We start from the raw sequence: 26960 nt of genomic DNA, 5'->3' as shown, positions 1-26960 counted from the left end.
AACCCGGTTCCTTTCAAATTTGTGCGGTCATTGAACTTTTAAATCTTTCTCTACTGGTTTTAATATTCTAAATGCGAGATGTAAACGATGTCCTCAGCATAGTTCGCCTTATCTACCAGAAGTGCGTAAACATTGGTGGTGCGGCCAGTGACTATAAGAAAATAATCTTGATTGCTTAACGATTTATTTCTGTAGAATAAATATTTCTTTTAAATAACTTTACAATAATTTTGCGTTACTTGATCTGTTTCTTGTTGTTTTTTTATTTTATTTTATTCCATATGTAAGATTCCGCCGGGGGAGCATTCTCTCCTTGGCGGTACTCTTGTTCTTCCAAGCTTCGTCCAAATTTGAGTTTCGTTTATTACAATAACCATATACCTTCATTTCCTTTAACCTGGCAATTGCAAACCCAAACTTAAACTTTCTTTGACTATGTGTTACGCTTTCAGTTCGATTACGGTGCAATTTTATTGGGGGTTAGTACGAACGTTTCAACTGCAAAGTTCACTAAGAACTAAGAACGTTTACATCTCACCCGGTATAAAAGCTTTTGTCAAACTCGAAACGAACAGTTGAAAAAACCAACGAAGAGGCGTGTCAAAGTATGAACAATTGTTCGCTAGGGTTTTTAACAATCTCTTCAGTGAAGCGAAGTCAAGAAGTCCTTTCGTCAAATGGTAAACTGGTTTCAGATCATCAGCAATCTATGTAGGCCAGCCTTTGTTGTTACTCTTTGCCTTGATAGTTTTTTCCTCGGCATTCAAACAGAACGAAAGTACTGTCACTCAGTACTGTTCTGCAGTTTTGCTGCTCTAACAGCTTGTCCGTTTTCCTGAGTCTTTTACACCAATAACAAGAAGAATCAAGAAACTACAGTGGATCTGCTTTTCCTCAAACAGGCAATGTTTAGGAGCCACCTTGACGCAAACAGCAGGTCACAGTCAACTTGTGAAAGTTGAAGAGTAAACTCCTGCTGGAACGGTGTTTGAGAGTTCATTGACCCGGTGCCCTTTCCACCATGATATCAGCAAACACAGGACTCCATGCTGAAGCTGTTCTCATGGAGATAACAGCATTTTGTTAACCCCACGGTTTTGTCACAGCAAAGGTAACCAGAGCCAAGAATATAAGAAACAGAGAAAGCGCCAAAGCCTTTTCACGAGGTTCGCCTTGGTACGCTTCAGTCAATGGGAAGAACAGTTCTTCCTTGCAGACATCTTTGTAACATATCCCAGTTTGATCCGCCGTTCTGCGAGGGAGAGGAACAACAAGCGTCACAGGTAACAACAAATATGAATCGTCAAAGCAAGTTTTATTTTCGTGTTCAGAACATGGATAACAATATCATTCGCAACGGAAGCGTTTACGATTCACTGATATACTTGTCGTTTTAAAAGAATGAAGAGTCTTCCGGGCCCTGGAGAAGTTAGTCTGAGTAAACAGAAGTTTCTCTTTCGCGCACTCAATTCTCTCCCTCCCCTCCCCGCTAAAGAGAAGATGAACTGATGACGTAGCTCTACTGATAAGCGCATCGTGCTTTGGATTGGTTGTTACATGCGCGCGAAAATTCACGACAGTGCAACAGCAACTAATCACAGACACTAGACACGGTTTTCTGTAGAGTTCTCTCATCAGTATCGCCGGAATAGACCTTTTTCGCTTGGGCGTTTTGTTACCTCATTACAGACCATGTGATGATACTCTTGAGAATTATTGCTTTCAAATTTTCAAATAGTCGCAGGTTTATGAATGAATAAATTTCACGTGGATAAAAGGAAAATTCTCTAGAGAACATCACGTGGTCTGTAATGGAAAAACAACCCGCCCAAACGAAAAAGGTCTATTCAGATCGAATCTCTTGATTAAAGGTGGATTTCCACTGTCGCGTTTTTGTTTACGCACGTTAACGCGCGTAAAAATTATAAACGTACGTAAAATGAAATTACGCGCGCGTTACGTGCGTCGATTTACGTTGTCCATTTCCAATGCCACGTTTTTTTCCAGGTATTACGCACGTGACTCGCACGTTTACGCGCTAGCGATTTGGGTTTTGAAAAAGTGAACCGAGTTCAACTTTTTTCCCCTCGTACGCAAGACCCTTGCTCACCTTACATGTGGAAAACATTTTTTTTCGCCCATCGTTTACTTGGGAAAACATTCAGATGTCACTTCTCATCGATCTTACATTTGAATCTTGCGCTCAGCCAAAGCGCAGTAGTGAAAGAAACGCCTGGCGTCAGGTCACGTAGACTTTTAGCCGGGAATCTGGGAGGTCGCTTCATCCTCTTTTACTTATGGTGTCTTTCGGAAGTATTTATAAAATGCCTCTTGGTCATATTCACGCATTTCTTTTTCTAGCGTTTGGTACAAGTGTTTTCGGCGCCATGTTGGAAGAGTCAAACAACAAGATATTTGCATAAAAATGTAATGATTTTTCCCAGGAAAAACTTATTGTTTCACTTCTCCATTGCCGACAATCACGCACTCTATTCACCAACTTGATAATTCAGTATGGCGGGCATTTACGCACGTTCAACGCGCGTAAAAGGAAACGCTTTTTATTATTTTTTACGCGACAGTGGAAATTTGCCTACGTATCTTTTTTTACGCACGTTTTACGTACGTAAATATTTACGCGTCAGTGGAAATCCACCTTAAGGGAAGAGTTAAACGCGCGGGAAAAGAGATGAACGCGTGAAGAGAGACGTGTAGGTGTTAAGACTATGAAGAATCAAAATGTGTTTGTTATGTACACAAACTGACCTTTTGACCCGCTCCGGCTTAATGGCAGGTACTTTGATGAAAACAACCGAGCTTCTTATCATAAAGTACTGGAAACGAGAGGCATACTGCCTGGTTTCTGTGCCATTCTGCTTAGAACTGGAGTTCTGTTTTGCTGGTGTAACAGATGAGTTTGTAATATTAAGACTGACGAATGAACTTGCTGCTGTAGGAGTGATGGCTGAGGGACTGGGTACCACCTCTGTAAAGCTTGTGTTTCTGCCACAACTCACACCGTAACCGCTGACACACTTAAACCGCCAAGTGGTGTACTGGTATCTGAATTAATTAAAGGTAAATAAACAACGTCAAGTCAGTATTTGAATCAAACTCCGTTCCCTTCGTAACGACTCAAGTATAAGTGGAAACAGCAGAGTCGTATTTAGAATGCAACTTATTGCCTAGAGGGTACGTAGCCTGTTGTGCGGGCCTTTTTAGAGGCGAGCGCTTGAATTCAAAAACGTGAGTGAAAGAGGGAGAGAAGGGCACTCGCTTTTCGGCCTCACTCCCACTCACTTGCCCGTTTTTCCACTCCTTTTATCCCAATCCTACGGAAGACGTGATTGTAAATTGTATGTAAATTTGTATGAAGTCGGATACTCCGACTTCATACAAACGTAAAACGTAAAATGAGGGGGAAAGATAGGTCACCATAACCATTTACGAAAAAAATAACATTTATGATTTATTCTCTGGTGAGCCTAGAAGGAAAAAAAAACAGCCACTCTTACACGGTAGGGATGTGCAGGGCAATAACTCAATTCCTGCAAGATGTCCATGCCGTCAGAGGTTTATAACGCCATCTAACTGATAAATTACTTTCCAATGGATAGCGTAGTTTATTTTGTCAACAGTTATCCATTGGATAGTGATTTATCCAGTGAATGGCATTATCCACTCTTTGAACAACCGGGAGCAGGGTTATAATTACTTTTCACTAGCTGCTACTTTATTTCACTGTTTTGACTAATTACAGTGATCTTTACCTGATTTTTGTTCCCACCACTTCCATTTGAGGTTCTCCTTTGTATTTGCCGGCCTCTGTGACAAGCATCTCAATCACCAACCCGCTAGGAATCCCAGAGCACGTCCCTTCTTCTGAAGACAAGCCTGATGTATTGCTTAGCGATTCCCTAAAGAAAATAACGGCCGTTTTCTCTTTTCAGATATAGTAGTTCGGAAAATTAAAAAATATAATTATAATTTTCTTCGCAACTCCCTTCTTATACACGTCGGCTTCGACGCCTCAAAAAACCGTCGTTTTGATTGAGCGCTCTTCTTCCAACGAGAAACAATCCTGAGAATTTTAAACAAGCACCCTTAATTCAATAACCACGCCGCGAGCACAAGGACCGTACTGGTAGAACATCAGCTTGAGGTCTTGACAGTACGGATCGAGCGCAGCGAGGACCGTATAGAAACGATCGAGGGCCGATATTCTGAAATTCTTAAAGTTCAGTTCCGTGCTATTGCACGACTTTATAATTGAAAAACAAACAGACAAACAAACAAACCTGTAGCAACTTTACCGGGCTCAATGAAAGAAAATATTGAACCGCCAGAAAAGCACTCTGATTGGTTGATTACAGTTATTGGCAATTTTAACTGCCTTAGTCGTGCAATAGTTATCAACATTACAACAGAGCAACTGCTCTTCTTACGCTATCAACCGACATGTACGAGTACGGTTATGTCTGGGCTCACCTCTCACAAATTTATAAACGTGGAGGGAAATTTTTACCGGCATATACCTTACGAGTCTGTTAGGTTTTTATGTCAAAAGGAAAGTTTTTAATCGCTCCATTTTTTATAAGCACCTAGTCTCTGAATTTCCAAAATTTAATTTGGCCGCGAGCCCGCCGGCACAAACTTGAATCGTTACGGTAGCTGTCATGATAAAGGGCAGGAGGGAGAAACAAATACTTTAGCAAAAGTTAGTTTTGTCCAAAGTTGGGGGCTGTTACGTTTCATGACAAGGAACAAACGCAGTCTCACCTTATAACTGGCAACCAATCATCAGGCACAGCTAGGTCAGCGTTTCCACTGCGACCGACATGCGTGGCTTGAACCAGACGAGCCTGATTGGCCAATACCGTTTCCCGCAACAAAGAACAGTTGCTTATGTCATCTAATGATAACCTTAGCAAACAGCCTGAAAATGCATCTTCTCCATAGAGGACTGGGGTGAGACTAGAGCCCGCGCACAGGCTGTCGGAGCCTGGTGACCAGAGTTGGATTTTCCCAGTAGTGACCTTAAAAAGATTTAAAAAAATGGTGCAACTATTTCTTAAGAGAGAAATACAATAAGCCCAGTAATTCCTTCTTGTCATCTAATATTTAATAATACATTATATTTGGTGTAGAATTCATTATTTTTAGTCGGAAATGCACATAAAATGTTTATGTTCTTCTGTAAGCTTGAGTGAGCTGTGAGCTCTCTTTCCCCGCTCAAGGGATATTAAAGATACCTCTCTTGGCCTGGGGAATATTTTCAAATTTCATGGTTTCCCATGATCTTGTCAACCCAGTTTTTACATATGCTTATTATTGTAAGAAAAGTTTGTGCATTAATCACTTGTTTTATTGTTAGTTTCTTTTTTCGGTAAGCCCTTGGATCTACGATCGACTTGCTGGAATTGTTAACGTTAAACCCCTTTCAGAATAATCCCCGATCTCTCCAATTCTCAAAACTTCGATCCTCCAAATATAACTCGTATGTAACAACTTACTTGTCCTGAATCGTTCAACAGGCGTCCCAACACTGGACGACCGAGCACGTAGCCTGGGTTCCCTGAGCGTTGAAATGGAGTCTGGCTGTCACTCGAGGAGTTGAGCGGCGAATGAAGAAACTTAACGGAAAAACTTTGGCTGACAGTGTTAATGAAGTTATTAGACGTCGCAAGGCCAGACTTAGCTTTGACTGCATGGAATTTCGACGTCCCCAAGTGTAACTCTCACCTGGACGGCGTCAATTTGTCTTTCGCGCCATTTAAACTCATATTCGACTTTGACCACAACATTGGAGCAAATTCTTGTTGTTTTGTTAAAAATCGGAGCCGGTGGTAAAGTTTCACCATCATCAAATCCACACCTTGCGGGAGTTTTACTTTCCTGTGTGTTGCTTTCAAATAATGATGAACTGCTAGCGGAGTCTTGTGATTGTTGACTTGTCTTGGAAACATACGCTGAAATATCAGCACAGAAATACTGTACCTCAGTGGTCGATATCACGGGTATTCCCCCAACAGTGTCATTCAGTCTTCCCTCGGCCAGTACAGCCGGGGGCAATGGACATGCAGGTCGACTGAGCTTATTAGGCATTAAATAATTCAATGCACTCCAAGATGATTGTGAGCTACATACGAGACTCTTCCAGCTCCAGGACACAGCGAGAAGAGACCTCCTTTAGAAACCTTACGGCTGCGTTCTGCAAACACAAGCCGTTGAAGACAGACTGTGGCAGATTAAGAATGCCCAGTGTGGCTCTCGCATAATTGACATCTTCAGTATTAGCAGCAGTTTTGATTGCTGTGCCTGCAGTGTACAAACCATCTGAAATGCTCGATCGCCTTTCCTCACTTTCCAAAAACGTAAAAACTTCCCTCTTTTTCTTCTCTGCTAGCGTATTGAAGGAAGTAGCGTCCTGCGCTAGAGGAGGAGATGTGACGTTGTAAAAGTAGCCAATCACTGGGCTGTTGTTAATGGTAACGCAAAGGAATGGTTGCCAGTCTCTAGAGTCAGGCCATGAGGCTTGGCAGCTAAACTCAAAAGGCTTCTCTGACGTGGCGCCTCCAAAGAATCCTGGGATACATGTTGAGCTCTTGTTTTCAAAATCATTACAATCCTGAAAAAGAACATAAAAATATAAATAATAATACCGCAAAACCAAAACATGAGTTTCTATTCAGGTCAGTTAATTGAATAATGCACCCAGATGGAAGGAATAATATTCTCTATATCTCAAACGATCGTTACAACATTTAAAGGCGGCTAAGCCACGATATCTCGACGTTTTCTTTCCTTAAAGGCCACTTTAAGGTATAGCGACACAATATAAAAGTGGTTTCAAATTACTGGATAGGAGCGATCTGTAAAAGCTCAGGTACAACGAATCTGTATGATTTTGTTTATCATATAATGTTCTTAGGCAACTGAAACTAAAAATCTTTAGTATTTAGCACGCTATTTTATACAACCGAATAGTAACACTTCCAATTAAGTACAAAACCGGTTTTAACCCATGGAACATCTTAAAAAGGTTTCTTGTAAGCTCTTAAGCGTTTTTCTACAGAAGTAAACTATTACTGTATCTGGGTCTCCTGCACAATGCAAAATGACATATAGTAAGTCTCTTTTAAAAAGTAATACCTGGTCACAACAGCAGCCTGCATCACAGGAATTTTCCTTCAAATTACAAGGACAAGTCAAGTCTATATCGGAGACAAGCGTGGTCTTTCTCTCGCCACCTATAAATACATGTTTCGACGAATAAGTAACAATTATGATTGTCATTTGTATTTAAGTTAGAGTGGTAGAATTGTTTTATCATCTGTAGTGGACCATACTCCACCCAGCTGTGTCCACGCGGCAAACCAGCATTGTAGTGATCTCTCCTGGAAACGGAAGGGGGGAGGGAAAGAGAAGAAAGGTGTATAGAAGGGAGGAGGGAGTGCTTAACAGACTGATGACAGACTGATGACAGATGACTGATGACTGATGACAGACTGTGCTTTATTACAGTAAATTATGGTTAGCGAGCAGTGTTCCCCGAAGCACGCTTTTTCTCAAGCCTCGCAAATATATGAGTGCTGCGTAAGTAGGACGAGCAAAACGGCCAGCCCAGTCGTAGCTTACTTACCGCAGTTTCTGATGACATGAAGCGAGAAGCAGTATCACAGGAATGTACTTACTTGTTATACTGCCCCAGTCTACAGCTTGCAGCTTCCGAAGTTCAACCCATGTGAACGCCACCGCTGTCTCGTTGGCGTATCGAAGGCTCAGCCCTGTATCCTGACCGCAACACGTGACTCGCACCAGGCTCTCTGTGCGCCCTGCAGGACTTCCACTCAGTGTCAAGGTTATAGTGGTGAATAACTCGTCCTTCTGAAGAGCGAAACAAAATTTCAATTCGATAGCCCGAAATAGCAACCTGTTTTCACCGTTATCTCGAGTGCGCCTGCGAAGACACATATTCCGCTAAGAGACTATTTAACAGATAATTACTGAGGCTCACAGCATAATTAGGTATATTGCAGGCAGCTGAGTATTGCAGAGAGAAAACAATAGAATTTAAAGAGGGTCAGTAATAAATTTTAAATGGACCAATCACAGTACACGTTGGACAATAGAGGTTTTCTCCTTTCTGGTAGTGGGGAGTGGAAAATAGTTCATAAGGGAACTGTCTACTTAACTGGTAAGCACGTAAAATGTTTTGTATTTTTAATCTAAGGACACCTTACCTGGAACTGAATATCTTTCTTGTTGAGCTTTATCTCCACAGAACTATTAGTGAATGTTACTTTGTCTTTTGGAGAATTGAAGCACAGTTCAGAGGTATTGTGCGACTGAGCCACACTCGGTACAGCATCCAGTGAACATGTGATGTCCACAGTGTTCTCAGCTGGTTCATCCAACACCAGGACCGCGCTAAAACTACCGCTAGGTACCCGGATGAAACCCGCTGGCGGGAGAATCCGTAACGGGGAAACATCCATAGCAAATGTCACAGGAGGTCCTGTAGGTAAGACTTGAAAACTTGAGCAAAAGGGAAATTACTGAATTCGTTTCCGTTCAACTCCACCTCAGCGCACTTTATATACAATATTTTCCTTTTTTCACTTTGATAAAATTCGAAAGTGTCTAAAGTGGGCTTAAAAAAATAATTACCCAGAAATAATGGGGGTAGGGGGGGAATTTCCAAATATTTGGGTAGGGGTGTGCGGCGCGCTTCCTAAAACCTTTACGCTATTTCAGACAAAAATCTGCGATTTTCCTTTCCTTTTTCAGACCTGACCCAAAACTCGATATCCTTTTTTCTGCCCAGACCCTACCCAGAAACTATTTCGGTTTGTGTTAACAAATACAAGGAAGGGCTTCATAAAACTATTTGTCTAAAAATTAAACCTAATTGCTGACCAGAGTGCACAAACCATACCCTGATACAGACCAAATCACCTCACAAAACCATACCCTGACCCTCACCTCACACCATACCCTGATCCTCACCTCCACCACCTCCCATCACCTCACACCATCCCTATCACCATCACCTCACAAACCATACCCTGATACAGACCAAATCGCCTCAAAAAAAACATACCCTGTGGGACTGCACATAGCCAGGAGCACTCCCCCCGGGGTGGATTACACACCAACATGCATTCAATTTATCGGTAAAAAAAAGTCTGCTATCATCGATAAACGTAAAATATTTTGGGAATCGAACTTTACACCATTCAAAATGGCGGAATAAGCTGTCAACTGGTCAACAGATCCGTATCAAGTCAAATAACGTATTGCTCCATTACAGCGTCGAGCTTGAAGTGATTTGAGCTTTGCTTACAATAATGCAAATGTTTGTCGGATCTTACCTGAAAATTGTTCATTAAAACTCAGAATAAGAACAAGCTCAAACAGCAACTCCAAGTAGAGTATCATAGTGTTAACGTTTTTAGATGTGAACACAGTTGAACGCTCAAATTCAAGCACTTATTATTAAAATCTGTGCATGTTAATCAGACGAAGTTTCTGGTGCCAAGAATTCCTTACCCATCAAAAGCTCTCGATTCTTTAACTCGCTCTATCGAACAAACACAAGACCGATTAGCATGCAAAATAAGCTTATTCAAACAAGGAGCAAATCGAAACAAAAAAGAGGTCAAATTGTCAAACAGCTTGCACCAAGCGGCAAATTATGAACACACCAGTAAACAAAACAAGCCTTATTCTTTTTTTGTTTATTAACCATTTATTTTCGTTTGTTGCTGGCCAATCATTAAGGGCATTAAACTCCTGTTTTTGGCTACCCCCAGCACCTACAATTTTGCCTTTTTATCCTTATAAATATCTGTAAATAATCCTGTATTTTATATTTAAAGTGCATATTTTGCTTATTGTTAAACTATTTAAGTTAAAGTCAAACACAACTCTTGGTTGCAAGTCAGAAATGACAAATACTTGAAATCCAATAATTATATCTTTTCTCTCTCGTCGCTAATAGTAAGCATTACGCAAAAGAGACCAATTCAGATACTTCAAATTACACTTTGACAGATTTTCAGTAAAAACAGACTTCATTTTAAAAGCAGCTAAGAAATGATGCAGAACATGAGTGCCAACTATTGTATTAAATCTTTCAACCGTTTCTCCGAAATATTTAGAACGCGCCAATACTAAAATTATGCACATTCAAAGAGAAAGAACTGTTTCAATACAAAAACACAGTATTAGAGGTAGGAACTTAAAAAGTTCAGCTGCCAAATCACACACAAAATAAATTCAATTGGAAGCAAATTCTAAATATTATTGATTAAATGCATATTATTTGTGCACAGTATCTTAACCATTATTATCCTTCAACTTTGTACTTTGTTATGACCTGTTTGTACTACGAAATGTTGGTTTCACTGATTTCAAGAAAAAGGGTTTTGGTTTGGCCCTCCCAAACCTACCTAAACCTTAAAGTAGCCTGCCAGGTTTTTCCATTGCTTTAGTTTTTCCCAATTTTCCGTTTAGTGAAGTGTGCTGTCTAACTCTCACGACATACAGAATTCGTGCAAATGAAAATTGTAAAAGGTAAAAAACTGAGGGTTTATGCAAACACATTCTTCATGCTTTTGCAATTTGTTCTTCTTCCAAAAGATTCCAGTACATTTTCCTTGTCAGTAAAACAGCATTCAAATTTCACGAAAAAAAGGCGAGACCCTAACAGAAGCTTGTATCAGTGTTTGCCTCGCTAAATAGTAATAGATTTCGGTGACCTGTAGCTGAGTATGTATGTGAGTCGCAAAATGCAATGCGTCTTACACAGCCAAGTAAGTACGTAGAGCTACCTAGATAATTTTAAAATATACAGTGTAATTACCTGCAGAATTGTTGAACCAATACTGAAGTACAGTCCTGTTAGCAGAGAGAAGGCCAACACTTCTTTTCCGTCTCTTCCTAGTGACAGATGTAGTGGCTGCCAGCACACTCGTCACAGATGCTGCTGTCACAGTACTCTGATTAACACTGTTTGTGACTTGAGTTAAAATGACTTGAGTTGAACTTGGGGACAACTTTGTAGATGAGGAGGACTCTGGAAACACTGTTACATTGGTGGACTGTGCTCTGCATATCACTTGCACAGGACCACCAACAGACACTATCTCATAAGGAACCTTTAACAAGGAAAGAGATAATGGTCACTGTTCACAGGCTGCTATGCTGGGGTGGAGGCACTCATGGAAAAAAGTAATAGGGAGATTAAGGCAATAGCTTTGGGTAAATGAACTGGCATAGTATTTGGCCACATTTCCATGTTAGGAGGTATTTTAGGGGGTTAACAAGCTCCTTTACAATGTTGAACTCAATCATTATCTTTTTTATAACTAATTTGATGAAAGAGATTTTTGTGGGGGAGGGGGATACTATTATTATCATGGGTTTACTTGCACCTCTCTGGAATTCTTTTTTTTTTTTTTTCAGCAGCCCTCCCAAAGCATTCTGCAGCCGAGAAATTTGTCAGGAATCACTTTTATCGCTCTAACCAAGCAGTCTTTTACACTCTTAATGGATCTCAAATCTAAATTTATTACCGGTAGTTGACAAACTATTATGTGTCACCCTCGATAAATAAAGTTTGATTGATTGATTGATTGATTGATTGATTGATTGATTGATTGATTGATTGATTGATTCATTGATTGAACTACATATGTATTCTGACTAACTACATACCAACTAATTCTAACTACCGGTACATGCATGAAACTGCATACCGGTACATATAAATTATAATATTGACTATTGCTTGCCTGTGTCTCTAAAGTAACAATGGGACTACTGCTGACAATAAAGGTTAGTTACAAAGTTGAACACTAAACAAACACTTCATAAGGTTTCCAGATAATCACATCACTTATTAATGTAATCAATACTCTGTACAGTTCATGGTAGGGTGGTACTCCACCCAAAAGGCAAATAATAAGGAAGAGGTGAGCTCCATGTAAATTTAATACCTGAGCTGTAACAGCATCAACACCAACCCTTGTTTCTGGGAAGTTTAACTGTAACACTGATGGATCACCTATGAAGACAAACAATCACACATACTGTTAGTGTATTTCCTTGAATAATAGACGTCTGTCAATGAATTTCCCCTCTTTGGTGAAATAATTATTTAAGATAATCGAAAACCTCAAGTAATTGTTCCATCCACCCCACAAAACCTGCCTTGGATAATCAACACCCCTCTCTATGTTCACTTTCTTTCACCCCCTGCCCCCCTCCCTCCCTCTCTGTTAAATTAACTATTCACAACTGGAATAGGAACCACTTAAGCTCTGTCTTCAAGGATATAGACACTTTTAATTAGTCAAGGAAACCAAATTGAGATCACTAACAAAGCCCTAGTTTAGAACAATAAAGCAAAAACACAAAAACACTAAAGAATTTTTTTGCTTTAGTTTTGCATTACTTTGCTCAGCAGTTGATTTATAAACTTGCACCATTATTTCCCATCCAATCAGAAGTAAAACCAAAACCAACCGTGACTGTGACTCGCTTATGCACATTTTCCCATGCTGTACCCTTTGTTGTTTGTCATAGTGATTACTTTGGTTTTGGTTTTGCAACACTCAATTAAAAACTGCTCTTGTTTTAATTAATTGTTGTTCTTACTTTAAATGTGATAACAAAACAAAGCACTTATAGTATGACTTTCAGTGAGCCATGCAATTACCCCACCATATCCTCCCATCCACGCCACTTCAAAAGCCCTTAAAAAATAAAAAACCCATGTGGCAACAAATAAATTAACTACAAAGCAATAGTCATTCACTAACCAAATGACACAACGCTCTGTACATGTTAAGTTTTGCAAGCATTCTTATAGCTATGCTATTGTTAGTAGCATTATTGTTAAAGTATTGATGTTGGCAGTGTAATTTATCATTAGTAAGATGTTTGATTGTTGATTCTGTTGTCTATTATTCTTACTAGTTGTCTTATTGTTAAGTAGTTTCACGCTAATTGTTAAAATAATAATATAAACATTTGTTTTATTATTATTATTATTATTATTATTATTATTATTAAAATGTGAATAAAAGTACTTTGCAAAAAAAAAACAATAGTGCATTCGCATTTTGCTAAGTCTACTAACCAACTGACTCAACAGTAGAGCATTTAATAACAACAGGCAAATCTTTTATCCTCTCACTGTGGATCAAACAAAATTGAATTTTTTAAAATTATAAATTATATTTTGGTAAAAAAAAAACGTGATGACAGTGTGGTGTCCACAAGATTTGGATGTAGACTGTTACTCTATGACGATTAAATAAGGTTAACATCAATGAATTGAATGATTGATTTTTCAAACCAAACCTTCCTACTAATGTGTAGCTTCAATAGCTCAGTTGGTAGAGCATCGCACCAGGATCGCAGAGGTCACGGGTTCAAATCCCGTTGAGGCCAGAATTTTTTCTGATTTCTTTCCTTGCAATTTCTGTTATTGCAATTCACTGCGAGGATCATTTCTTCAATTTATATACCCATTAAGTTAAATCAATTTTAATAACAACTGATTTAAACCAACAACAAAATTCTAAACAGCTTTTTGTTGCATTATTTTGTTTGGTTAAGTGCTTACTTTTGTTTGGTATAGTTCATAATTTATTCTTACAGAAATCAACACAGGATAACCAGGCCATTTCAAAGGCTAATAAAAAAAACTACATCACAGACTAGACCAAACCCCAGTCAGTGGCACACAATTTGACACAAATTTTTTCCCCATAATGATTCTGGGAGATACCTAGGAATCTTAACGCAGCAAGCAAATGACAGATAAACTTCTGCTATATCTTCTATGCTGCTCATTCTATCATCCACAGACAATGTTGCTAACATTTTGACAGTCCAAAATGAATTACATCATTATTCTTCGTCATGGCATGGGAAAAGTGTGATCTTAATGGGAAATCAAGCAGTTTCATGCAAAGGTTTCACTCTCTTTTAGTCCCTGCTAGAAAATAATGCAGAGGAACATCAGACTTCCAGAGTATGAAACTGCGCTATTTATTTACCTAAGACAAATAACATTCTACAACCCTCCAAGTTTATTTTTTCGTTAGTGGCCATTTGGCCACCAACTGCTCAAGTTGGTTGCCAGTAAAAAATTTAGTCACTAAATTAAGCTCACGCTTTCAATCCTTCTTCTCAATTATTTTGGTCACCAGTCTGGTGACTTTGGTTCCAATTTAGTTGCCAGCTCCAAAATTTTAGTCGCCATGGCGACTAAAATTGTCTTAACTTGGAGGGTGTCAAAATATTTAGAACTAAATATAGCTAAAACGCAAGTGTCAAATAAAACTTCGTGAAACTATGGTAGCCTCATGTACTTTAACATTTATAACTACAAAGTGTATTGCTATCTTCACCTGAATTGTACTTGAAAAGTTGATTTGGGAAGATACTTGTGAAGCAAAACAACATCTGGGCATACATGAAGAGTTGGTGCTTTAGTTACATGCAATGACCTAAAATGCAAGTATGATCAATCAAACAATGGAGTAATGTGTGAGAATTATGGTATGCTACTGTGGATAACAACCTTGATTGCAAATATTACTGATTTCTGTCAAAATCAACAAATTATGCTGATTTATTTCAAAAAAAAAAATGTATAAACCAATACTGGAACTAAAAACAAATCAAAGGCTTTTCGACTTGCAAGCCACCATATAGTTTATCAGTACTTAGCTCAAAAATTCAATTCTCAATTGAAGTAAAAACAAATCTAAATATTACCCAATGTTTCCCTTTGATCCAGAAAATGTGAACTGTTTGTTGTTGCCATCACTCTGGCCTGAACACTGGATTGTAACAGCCCTACCAGCTGAGATGATCCTGCCAAAAGATGAACATACAAGATAGATGTAAACGGATGACACCAAATCACTGATAACTACTTAGAAACACCCACATTGTAAGAAATTGGCAAATGTGTTTATCTCATTTGTGATCCTGTGAAGAGCAACACTTGTTTGAACAGGCACTATTAAATAATTAAGATTGTTTATAGTCATGGTCCATTTTTTCAATTTTAATTTGTGATATTGATTGGTCCATAATGTACTTCTGTACATTTAACAATATTGACCTTAAGCTTGGAAAACCCAACACACCCTTCAGGCAGACAGAAAAGCCATAGTGTTTGTGAAATTTGTCCCTATACTAACAACATTGTGTAAATGTATGCTTAGCTTATTTATAATCATACAGGGATGTCGCTAAGGGCCAGCTGCCGACTAATTTCACCAGCTGAAAGAGAACTTAAGTCCGGCTAAAGTTTCACATGAAAACAATAATAATAATAAATAATAATAATAAAAAAATTTGTATAGCGCCAATATCCTAAAAGTCCAAAAGCGCTAAATACAGAAGTAACGTTAAAAATATTTAAAACACTATTAAAAAAATAAATATAAAAATAGTAAAAAAGTTACTAAAATGCTTAAAATCTTAAGACTAATAAAAAAAATGTCGCTAAAAAAGTTATAAAAATGTTTTTTTAAAAAGGAAAGTTTAAAGTTTATGTTTAAAAAGGGACACTGAGGAGCTGTTCTTGGCGTCAGAAGGCAGAGTGTAGGAGCTGCTATGGAGAAAGATCTTGCACCATATGTTTTCAAATTGAAATACGGAATAGAAAGAAGGTCTTTAGAAGATGAACGTAGCTGACGAGGTGGAGTGTAAGGGGTAAGAAGATCGCGAACGTATGAAGGTACCAGATCGTTTAGAGGCTTGTACGTGATGAGTAGAATTTTAAAGATGATGCAATAATTAACTGGAAGCCAGTGGAGATTTAACAAAATAGGTGTAATGTGTTCGTGTTTTCTTGAGAAGGTGATGAGACGAGCGGCGGCATTCTGGACGTGCTGTAGCTGGGCTTGTTAATGAGCCAGCTTAGTGATTTCTTAGCTACATCCCTGATCATAGTTAACTGGGGGTTTGGCTGTTGGTCAGCAGATAGCATTCTAGCATATGTGCAGTTCATTCACTTTTAAGAGAGCTAGTTTAGCCTTTGTGGTTCCCTGGCTAGTTCTTTGCCCTTCTTTTACCCCTCTCATCCCACCTCTGGATTCACCAGGGATCTCCTTACCTGGTAAGTTAAAACACATGCCAGGGAGGTTACCATGGTTAGCTTTGCATTTGCATTTCGCTTGTTTTTGGTGTTGCTAGTTGCACATGCCACTTACCAATCACACATACTCTCCATACTTTGCTTATGGACAAATTACAGGGTTTCTGTTTAACCTCTAAGTATTTACCAGTTTCCATTTTTGGGGGGGATGGTGGATTTCACACAAAGTAGTAAATACACTGTGTTGCAAAATACATTGTAGTGTGAAAGTATGCCTCTTCAATATTTAGCATCATCCTTTTCAGTTTAGTTGGAGTATTGGACTCTGAATCAATAATAATAATAATAATAATAATAAGGTTTTTTGGATGCATTTAAAAAACTCAATGCGCTTACATTTCTCTATTAAAAAATTAGCTAAGACTAATATAATGTTATAATTTTTCTAAGACACTAAAAAATAAAATAAGTGAAACAACTAATCAAAGGGAAAAAAAAATTAAGGTTACCGGTACATAAAACTAGGTTAGCCCAATAAAAATAGATCAACAATAAAATTTCCGAAACAAAAATGTTTTAAGTGCAGATTTAAAAGTCGAAAGAGATGGTGCATTTTTGAGAGAGTCCAGTAGGCTGTTCCATAGTATAGGTGCAGCTCAAAGAGAAGGCACGTTCACCGTATGTCATAGAGTTCACAGTAGGGACAGTAAAAAGTAGTTTTAGAAGATGAGCGTAAGTTCCGTTGCGGGCGATATTGTTGTAGGAGGGGCGACAAGTAGGCCGGGCAGAGTCCATGAATAATTTTAAAAGTGATGAGTAGAAGTTTAAATATAACACGTGATTCAACAGGTAGCCAGTGTAGTTCTCAAAGGGCAGGTTTAATGTGATCGTAGTGTTTAGTTTCAGTGATAAGACGTGCGGCAGTGTTTTAAATTCTTTGAAGTTTATCCAGTTCCTGTTTTGGCAGACCATAAAGGATACTATTACAGTAGTCCAGGCGCGATATTACCAGTGCATTAACTAACAGCTTGAGATTTTCCTTGGTGAGGTATTTGCGAATGCGTCCTATGGACCTGATGGAGTTTGTTGCTTTCTTACATGTCTCATTTATGTGATACGTTAGTGATAGATTTTATCTAACACCAAGATCACGAACTCTCTCAGTTAGTTCAATAACGGTATTGTCAAATGAGAGCTTCTCGATGTTGGGTGTCTTGGTGAACCGGGATGTAAATAGTATAACTTCCGTCTATTCAGCATTACTTCTTAGCATGTTTTGCGTGAAAGTGACTATGACTGTGGCTATGATCTGCAGTAGTTATATGATTTTATTTTTTATTTTTTTTATTTTAAATAATGTTTGTATTAAAATTTAAAAAAAGTTATATACCTGAAGATGACATCCACCTGTGTTGCACCAACAGGAGCTGAGGAATTTCTAAACTCTACACTTGTCAAGCCAGGGCCAGCCTCCAAAGCACTGCAAACAACTGTGACCTAAAAACAGATTTGTTATAAAATAATGGGCAGGCAATTAAGATAAATTATGTACATTCCTGGCTAAGTTTCATCATACAAAGTAAAACTTGATAATATGTCTATTTAAAGCCACTTTCATCTGAGTAGAAACAAAAACATACACACATACTGCTAAATAGGATAGTAATCCAAGGATGAACTATATCTTACAATGTGAGGTTTGATGATCTAATGGCTAACACATTGGGCACCAGACCAAGAGATCTGAGTTCAAAAAGCTGTGCATAGGGTCACTGTGTTGTCTTCTCAGGAAAGACACTCAAGGTACTGTGCACCTCATTGCCTATCAACCATCACCTATCCCAGGGGGCGGGCACTCCCCTATATGGCCTATACGGGGATGTGCCGATAGATAGAGTATAGGTAATTCCAAGCTCCTCTGTCCTAAACAGGGGTTGTACCTGTCCTAGACAGGGTATGGCGGCAAGACTGTCGTCGAGTATTTACATTGTTTTCACTTATTAGGTGGGATCGGTGTTCACATTTCAATGCTTCGCACATTGCGTACAGGGCGCAATCACAATAAAGTGTTAATGATTGTCGTTGTTGTCCTTTGTCCTAAGTAGGGTCTTAAAATAGGTGGTGTTGTCTTACACAGGGTAGGTATTGTAAGTTTTTATTGTCCTAAACAGGTTCAGGGTTACCCCCCCCCCCCCCCCCCCCAACCGGGCACATATCCAACACACTGCTCAGGCCATCCCAATAAAATGTTTCGTTTCCCATGGCCCGACCGACCCGTTTTTTTTGAAAAGTAAAAAAGAAAAATCCAGATTCACTGGTGAAAGAGGCAAGTACTTTAATTTACATGCACACGATCTTGTTTTATTAACAACAGTTGGTATAATGTGATGTCTTTGTCTTTAATTAACATTGATACTACGTTATTAAAGACTATTTAGACATCTGATAAGGAATAACGAATGAAAAGTCCACGTTTTCGACTTGACTTTGTAATCAGGCGTTCTTACATAGCAGCCCAGCCTTCTCTTGAACCCAAACCCTTCAAGTGTTCATTCTTTTTTTTTTTTGCCCCACCGACCGACCCACCATCACAAGAGATGGGGCGATGGGAAACGAAACATTTTATTGGGATGGCCTCACAGAAAAATAAAAATACACTTTAAGTTTAGTCCTGATTGTGTGCAGGATAAAACAAGTGTTATGAAGACATTGCACAGTATGTTTAGAAAAACTGTTAATCTTACTGGTGCAGAGCTCACTGCTTCTGTTAGATTAACTTGTATCTGTCCTTGCTCCTGATTTTTTGTAACAGTTAGTATACCTCCCTTGAAATCTGCAAAGTTGATATTGACTTCCACTAGAGTTGCAAGAATAAAACAAAAAGGGTTATTGGCTTTTGTGATTTGAACACACGTAATTTAAATTTGCTAAATTTTACTTAACGCTATATTAAATGTTAACTTCCTTAGTTTTCTTTTCTGTTCCAAGAAGTTAAGAACCAAAAATACCAAAATCGAACGGAAAACGAGATAGGACAGGAAGGAAGAAAATAACTCGACTTACCTCCATCAGCCGGACATAAGAAATACTGCGACACAAATGCTAATGCAACGAAAAACGGGATATTTTTCATCATTTCAACAGTTACAAGACAAATTCTGACTTCAAATGGCAAAAATTTTTTAAAAAGTTAGTTCCCGAAGCTGTCGCCATAGCCGCCATCTTGAAAACAACTCTCATAAGTTGAACCGCTGACTGCTTTATGCGCCGTCGCTTTGCCTGCAAAGTTGCTGCTGCTAAGTGCGCGACTCCGCGCGCGGGCGTGACGAGCGAGTCTTCGCGGTAAAGGAGCGAAGTGGCAGAAACCAGTGAAAGTCAACATCTTGATTAATTAAGTAAGGTTGCTTTTTATTACCTCAACTGTATTTTGTAAGTTAAATATATTCTTGAAACAAATTTTCAAGCTTTGCGAAAAATTCGTTAATCCATACGTTTGTGAAACGGCGTATTCACAAGAAGAGTTAATTTTTGAGGTTTCGGAATAGACCGTTGGGCAGACTGTTGATACATGACAACAATACCTCGTCCACCTGAGAAGTTATTTCATAGGGGTAGCGTTCTACGCAGACGTTCTTTGGGCTCGTCACGCGTTTCTTTCCTACGAACACGGGAAATGCAGGAAACAGAAGCTTTACGTGTTACACGGCACAGAAATCTCTCTAGAACAAAACCTGTACCTTTCTCGAAATAAATATGCCATCCGTAATAAGATATAACGCATCTTGCAACAGAATGAAGTAAATAGCCGGGCACGCCGTCACAAATTTTAAATGCAAGTAATCAGTAACCCACGCAAAGTTTCAGACCTTGTCCTTCCAAAGCAAAAATTTTGAGAGCTTCAAACATATCTTTCAAACAGAAATGAGCAAAAACAAACTGCAGGAGCAAAACACAAAACAAGCTTCAGAGGTGCCAAAATCTACAAACATGAAACAAGCAAACCGAAAGCCACAAACTTGCTGTTCTATTCATCTTCAAACATGTCAAACGCCTGCTAGAAGTACAACACGTAGTGTCGGCTTTCAAAAACAAGTAATAATTAAGTAAAATAATTCGGAAGACTATAGCAAACGGCAAATGTACAGATGTCGTGAACGTAGGAGTCGTGTAAGCTTTCGAAGTGAATCGCTTTGCGGAAATCTTTCGTTTTGCGCAAATAAAATGAAAGACTATTTCCAGCAACAACATGGCTTTGTCTTTTTAAAATTCTCATGGGATATTTTTTTACTATCGTGCGCACAACGTGAAGAAAAAAAATGTGTCTTTTAGGGGCACAAAAGGTTGAGCCACGCCCAGATTAGTCTCCTCGATTGGTTTAATTGCAATTTTCATTCGAATATCCCCGACTCTTTGATATGGGAGACTCCCTCCGGGCACATGCAATAGCACGCGCGCAGCCTTGTCTTGGCGCGCGCCTTCTTGAAAATAGGATTTTAAACCATTGTGATGTCACTGTTTCCATGGTTCCAAAGAATAAGTCGAAGTCTTAAGCTGTAGACAGACGGTAGGCTATTTCCATTGTTTAAGGTGAGCAAAAATACCCTGTTTGCGAAAAAATAAACTGATTTAATAAAAGACCGTTAATTGTTTTTATGATTAAGATCTTGCAAGTTCAGTTATTAGAAAAGAACTTAACAAAGTCTTTTTTTTTTCAGATACCGAATTACTGTGTGATTTTAAGATTAATAATGGAGTCTGTCAGCAATAAAGCTTCAAGCTTAACCAATCAGTTAAAGGAAAACAATCCGGATCCAGTGATTACACAGGTAAGAATCAGAGAAATGATTAATTTTTATTTTAAAAAAAGCGTGTATAAGAGTACTGTATTTTCTCAATTTAACGCCGGTTAACGGATAAACGCCGGGTCTCTAAAGTGGAGTTGAAATTAGGCCCCTCAGATATTTGTTTGAGGTAAATAAGCTATGGTTTATTAGCAAGATATATGTTTTTAAAAAATAACGAATTAAATCTTTTGCATAATGGACACCGGGCTCGAACAAATTGCAGGAGTCAAATAAACGTCGGGTCCACCAGGCTAAGTTTTAAATAAACGCTGGAGGCGTTTAATTGAGAAAATACGGTTATCTCACTTGTTTGACGGAGAGTAATCCCTGAAGTCGGTACCAGTTTACCTTTTAAATTTTTAAGTACAGTCGGATCCCGCTTAATACGGAGGCTTCGTCATTATGGACAGTTTCTGTTGTACTAGTGTCCGTATGCTGTACCATTAATTAAAGAATAGAGACTTTATAATTTGACTGCGGTAAAAACCGACACCAAAGTTTACACATCTGACCAGACATCTGGCCAATCACAATAGAGTTTCTCATCCAAAGCACTATAAAATTGCTTTTGGTTGTTAATCGAAAGCTACTCTCATCCGTTTGTAAAGGCTGTTTCAGTTGTATATTTCCTAAGTTGTTGCAGTGTAATTTGCTCTGTTTGAGAATGATGATTAATTTCCATTTCAAATAGAAATATTCCCAAGAAGAAATTGATGCTGCTTATGGGCTTCTCGCGCTGAGAAATTCAGCCCCAGCTCCTCCACCAGGTTACAGGGCCGTGGTTATTGAGCCTGGGGCAAAACTCCAGTCAACAAATGGCTCCAATGATGATCAACTCTTAACCCAAGCCGTGCCTGAACAACGTCACCTCCATTCCCCGCAACAGATCCCGGCCAGTCAAGTATCACCCCTGGCTGAACTAAACACATTTGTAGCTGCGACTCTACCGGTTAGAGAGGAAAGATATGTCTACAATCACCACGTTCCTCAACCCGTGAGTTTCGAATTTTCAAAAGAAATTTTAACCAGCAAATACAACAGTTTCGACAAGCCGCTGTCATGAGCGGAGACATCGCGCATGTACTTTTTAACTTGGCGTTTTATTCGGGTTAAACGTACCAAAAAAGTATTTTATCCGTGCGCTTCTGTTGAATAGAACATAAGAAAGAGATCTAAGATTTAATTTTTTCAAATAAGGCGCGCTACATGAAATAATGATATAGTTAGAGAAATCGCCAAGCATTTACCAGGGAAGAAAAAATCACTATTTTAGCGACCAATCTTACATCCTACTTGAGAGCTGTTGTAGATATATAGACCAACTTGACTGTACAATTAATAGAAAACGCGCACGTGCTTATATTGCAAAACATGGCACAAACATACAAGGGAGCTAGTTTTGGCAAGAGCAAATATTATTTCATCTTGGTTTGGAAAATTCGAGATTTTGTGTAAACACGCAGGCGAGTATTTACACACGCATCAATCTCTCTCAACATTTTGTTTCAGGTTGTTGTTTAGTCGTATTTCAATTCATTTATCAGAAAATTAAAACGAGAAAAGTAACATTCAGAGTCCACGAACTTAAAACAGTACAAAAAAAAGATTAAAAAGTCTCTTGCTTTTATTCCTGACAAATTAATGCTAAGTAGTTATTTTATTTTGTTTCAGCGAGACTTTACTGTGTGGAGATGTGAAAATCATGGATCATGGTCCTGCCAACAGTGCTTCCATGCTGTAAACCCATAAAGCGTTTTAACTGTGAATAGCTGCAATTTATCTTTAAAAGGAAGCGGTGTTAGTCTATATTGAAAATGTTCCAATAAAAGCTTCGTTTTTAGTCTACTTTGTATTCTTTTGAAGCTTGTGTTCCACATGATTCAGCGTAAGAGATGCCCCGTAGAACCCAGATGACCCAGCCAGACCAAACGGTGGCCCAGTCCAGTAACTTAGATTCTGAGTGCTAACAGGCGTTTCTTAAAAAATTGCTTTAAATCTGGTCTAGAGAAACCACTGGCTCCTGAATGAAATGGTTTTCTACGATTTCACCACAGTTGAAAATACATCTAGAGATTCGAACAAAACCTGAGCTTTACATAGTCTTCCTTTATCGGCTATCAATTTTTTGGTTATTTTTTCATTGAACCACCACGAGCAACGAGTCTCTCTGAAAAGGGCGCGCGTGGCGTGCGTTTTCTTTCGCCCAGTTCTTGCCCCGGCCACCCCACCCTCACTGCGTGCATGCAGACAGCCTGTTCTTAGCTACAGGGCATTATCTCCTGTAACAATACAAAATCGACATGGCCGAATTCTTGTTTGGCTGCTCCTTTGGCTACCAGTTGTCGTGCGACAACTTCGTTCTTCGAGAGGAAATTACATAGTACTACTGGCTTTCTTCATTTCGCTGTGCAGAAGTGAAATTGTCAATGCAAGTAATTGGTATTTCAGAAGAATATCTTACGAAAGTAGTCTTAAATTAAGAAAAACATAGACGCATTCGTGGCATGGCCTCTTCGAGCGTTTGCTCAAAACGTTGATGCAGTATAAAAGCTGTTGAACTCACGTTGACTCTTAAGCTATATCAAGGGTTTTGTTTAGTGTCAGAGGGCGGAAATCTGCGGTAAATTTGCTTCCACGTGAACTGTCTTGACCTCGGGTTCTTTAGCAGCGGGAACTTGTCTATCTCCTGGCTTTACCAGCAAACGAATCGTGTCGGACTTCACATCAACATCAGCTTTATCCTTTGTAGCCATGATCGACAAAACACCAGCCTTGTGTTCCACCTGATAAAAACGTAAGACAAGAAAATAATTGTAAGCCAGATAGGTTCTCTTCTTATTGTCCAGGCTTATTCCTTCCTTTTCTTTTTTTCGTCGTTAATCTGATTTTCATACAGAGATCGCATCGCTCGATCGCTCGATACATATACTAATGAAAACATTAGTGAGAACAGCGAACTGTTAAACATTTTTAACGTGTAACAAAACGATCGAGGCATCGCTGGAGAGGTAAATTTTGCATTTCTTCGCTTTTTAACTTGGAATTTCAGCACAAAAAATATTAAATGTCAAAACTCTAAGAAGACGCAAGCTAACCGTCCTAACCGTGAAAAGATGAAAAAGTTACAATTCAAAAACTCAGTCTAGACTACGTACGGTTGATTTAACTTAAACTGGCAAAAAAAAAATCAAAACAAGTATGCGATATTTCCAAGTTAAGCAAATTATTTTCTGGCATAAAAGTTGAATTATAATCTCTCAAAATTGCACGACTAATAATCTAAAATCAATCACGAACGATATCTCGTGCTCCATTCGGAGGTCCAATTTTCGCGTCAGAAGTTCTTCGGCGTTACCTGGAAATGTGGTTTCTGAAAACCTCCAGCGTCTTGCGGAATGGGAGAAGATTTAATCGATGATATGAACATTGCGACGACAATGACAAAACAGTAAATAGTCAGGAACGAAATTCTCGAGGAACGCACAAGTCGTAACACTTCCATGATGGGCACTTAAGTGACAAAGCATCGGTTTAACTTTAGCAGGTTCTGGAAACAATAGAGGGGCGTTAAAGGGATAATGGGATCGGTAAAGAACCTGCTCATTAAATAAATATTGAAAAAGACAATTAACAAGCTATCTCAGTTTGGTCGCGATTGTCCTTTTTCATTGGTTTTCTGCGCCTAAAGCTCTAAAATCTCAAATAAGAATTCTGTGTGATTTACTTAACCGCCGTTATCACTGTCATATACTGCAAAAAATGAAATAAAAATGAAAGAAAGAAATTTCGTGATCCATTCCGGTTTATTGTTGTATACCTCGATAAATTGAAGAAGACAAATATTTAGCATCAAGTTTTCTAAACTTTAATTAGCGCCATCGTTAAACAAAAAAAACATCACTGAATTTAATTAGAAATATAAACAACGTTTCCGCCGGTAGTCAAACGCGATACTAAAATGAAGTCGGTTTTTGAAGAAATGTTCCAGTTGACACGATCTACGCGTCTTTAACTAACAGGCACACAGAAAACCACCCGACAAAAAATAACTGGTGGAACGTGTCTCAAATAATTTGTCTCTCTATTTAGAGATTGAAATTTTTCTCTATTATTTAAGTGTTGTCGAAGGAGTGCCAGTAATAAGCTGTCTCGGTGATGAGTTCGAACTTTAAAAACTCATGATCATGAAGTCCTTCCGGCAGGATGAAGTTTTTCTCGTCCAAATGAACATAGAATGTTCTAATAAATTATTTAACAGCTCTTACCACGAGTTAAAGAAAACAATAGCAGTTGACTGAAAGACGTTTAGCAATTCCATTTCGCTTGGCAAGATGGCAATTTTCTCCAGGAAGTATTCTGCCGTCTACACTAGCAAAATAATGCAGTTATTTTATGGCTTGCTCGCTGCGTGTATTGTCTTCCAGTCGCTTTTGATGCCTATTGCTCTAGCCGCTGAAAGCGCGGGACAAAAGGCGCACTTTCAAGTTGAGGACAAATCAGGGGATTTGAAAATTACAGCAACTAAAGACCAAGCGAAGGTAACAGCCCAAGCAGATTCTGTTCAAGTAGTAGTTAAGCCTGGAACAGCGGAATATCCCGTCCTAAAGTCGGACAAACCTATAGTACATGTTACTCAGCCAGGATGGAGTTCCATCAGCTTTCGTAAATCTGCGATTTTCAAGAGAATGATACCTTTAGGACGGCAAGCCAAGAAATCAGGAAGAAACAAATCAATGAAGTCACTCGCACTGGAAAAAAGAGTTTATTCAAAGAGTTCAGAAAAGTTAAAGTCGGGACAAAAACTAAGAAGGGTTTTGTTAAGGAAAGGTTCTTCAATTTCACCAGAAAAGCAAAGAAAATATTTTACAAAGCAGTCTGCCTTTGATAAACAGAACGTTTCGGGTAGTAAAAAATCAGATGTTAAATATGGAGGATTTCACGTAAGTGGTGATGCAGGAAAACTAAAAATGCACGTTACAAAAGACGAAACTACGCTAAGCAGTGAATCAGGAGGAGTTGATATTTCCCTTAATAAACATCCATCGTCATCTTCAACTTCCTCAGACCAACGAAAATTAGACGCTCAACAGCCTCAACTGTTCAAAGAGGAGTCCGCTGACAAGACTGTTCACATTGCTACTGAATTGGAAAGCAGTTTGCCAAACTTTGGTTTGAGAAAATCAGTTGTTACTAAGCTCCATGATATCAAAACAGACTGGGACTAAACACACAAACATAACGTGCTTGCTATGAAACAGGTAGAAAACTGTCAGCATGTGCCGATAGAAATAATAAATAAGCTTGAAAAAGACGCCCCAAGCCAGTCTAGTCTCTGATGTTATTTTTTATTTGGGAAAAATCATCTCAATACATTTGTAACTGCGCCCTTCAGTCTTCCTTTGGGTTCGCCGGTGGAAATAGATCTTACATTTCCCACTCTTCAACTACATGAATCATTTAGACTTGATACGAATTATTGTAGTTTATCAGGCCGTTCCACTGATTTGAAGTCTTTGTCTTTTTAAAAAGTACGAAAAATCTTCTGTGTTTCCAAAGCGTCATAGTAGCACAAGAAATGCGGTGTAAACGTTTTCATAGACATTTCTAGTTCGCCCAAACTTTGCACGAGTGTTTCAATAACCAGTGTTTGGCTGGAACTGATGGAAAGAAAGTGTTCTATAATCTATATTAAATAGTTTCCTATCTCCGTCTTACAGTTAAGGTTTGTTGGTTATCAACCATTCCCCAACCACAGCGCGCGTAGTATCTTCTTTATTTCATAATCTAATATCGAGACACACAGGAGAGCCAATCAGTACGCCATGCGGACCCCCCCGGTAAAACCGTCTCGGGTTAAGCTTCACTCGAACTGGGAATCAAAACAATCTGAGATGAAGGGCAGATCAAATGCCAAACTATTTTTCAGTAAATATGTTCTATTTTATTTCTATGTGGAGTTGCCTTGCATTTTGAATTGTTTCGTATTT

The 26960-nt window shown here is 38.8% G+C and overlaps 3 protein-coding genes, 1 long non-coding RNA gene and 1 pseudogene across 5 annotated transcripts; 3 read left to right on the top strand and 2 right to left on the bottom strand.

The window, feature by feature from the left end:
• Positions 1–165: 165 nt before the first annotated feature.
• On the bottom strand, positions 166–20500 carry LOC144647440 (uncharacterized; annotated as a pseudogene). Its single transcript, XR_013569590.1, has 16 exons — positions 19193–20500; positions 18874–18986; positions 17520–17626; positions 14797–14895; positions 14427–14525; positions 13148–13203; positions 12003–12070; positions 10868–11162; positions 8244–8518; positions 7695–7887; positions 7153–7250; positions 5514–6628; positions 4780–5036; positions 3771–3917; positions 2767–3063; positions 166–1252 (listed from the first exon to the last, which is right to left on the bottom strand). The product of XR_013569590.1 is annotated as an uncharacterized LOC144647440 (transcript).
• Positions 20501–20644: 144 nt separating this feature from the next.
• On the top strand, positions 20645–22816 carry LOC144647443 (uncharacterized). The gene is made up of 4 exons (XM_078507253.1): positions 20645–20716; positions 20845–20955; positions 21665–21967; positions 22645–22816. Exons 2-4 carry the CDS (start codon positions 20878–20880, stop codon positions 22720–22722), a joined length of 459 nt encoding a protein of 152 aa, XP_078363379.1. The 5' UTR covers positions 20645–20716; positions 20845–20877; the 3' UTR covers positions 22723–22816.
• Positions 21008–21616, top strand: LOC144647445 (uncharacterized). The gene is made up of 2 exons (XR_013569591.1): positions 21008–21410; positions 21472–21616. It is a non-coding gene; the product is annotated as an uncharacterized LOC144647445 (long non-coding RNA).
• Positions 22576–25072, bottom strand: LOC144647444 (uncharacterized). The gene is made up of 2 exons (XM_078507254.1): positions 24329–25072; positions 22576–23756 (listed from the first exon to the last, which is right to left on the bottom strand). The coding sequence occupies exons 1-2, from the start codon at positions 24473–24475 to the stop codon at positions 23574–23576; spliced, it is 330 nt and encodes a 109-aa protein (XP_078363380.1). The 5' UTR covers positions 24476–25072; the 3' UTR covers positions 22576–23573.
• A 119-nt stretch (positions 25073–25191) lies between these two features.
• On the top strand, positions 25192–26736 carry LOC144645780 (uncharacterized). Its single transcript, XM_078505327.1, has one exon. It carries the CDS (start codon positions 25305–25307, stop codon positions 26196–26198), a length of 894 nt encoding a protein of 297 aa, XP_078361453.1. The 5' UTR covers positions 25192–25304; the 3' UTR covers positions 26199–26736.
• Positions 26737–26960: the final 224 nt, after the last annotated feature.

The sequence above is a fragment of the Oculina patagonica genome, chromosome 3, assembly GCF_052425735.1.
Source record: "Oculina patagonica isolate OP01 chromosome 3, crgOcupat, whole genome shotgun sequence".
In the NCBI taxonomy this organism is placed as follows: domain Eukaryota; kingdom Metazoa; phylum Cnidaria; class Anthozoa; order Scleractinia; family Oculinidae; genus Oculina; species Oculina patagonica.
Note: the sequence above shows the minus strand (reverse complement) of the source record. Positions and strands in the feature narration are given on the sequence as shown.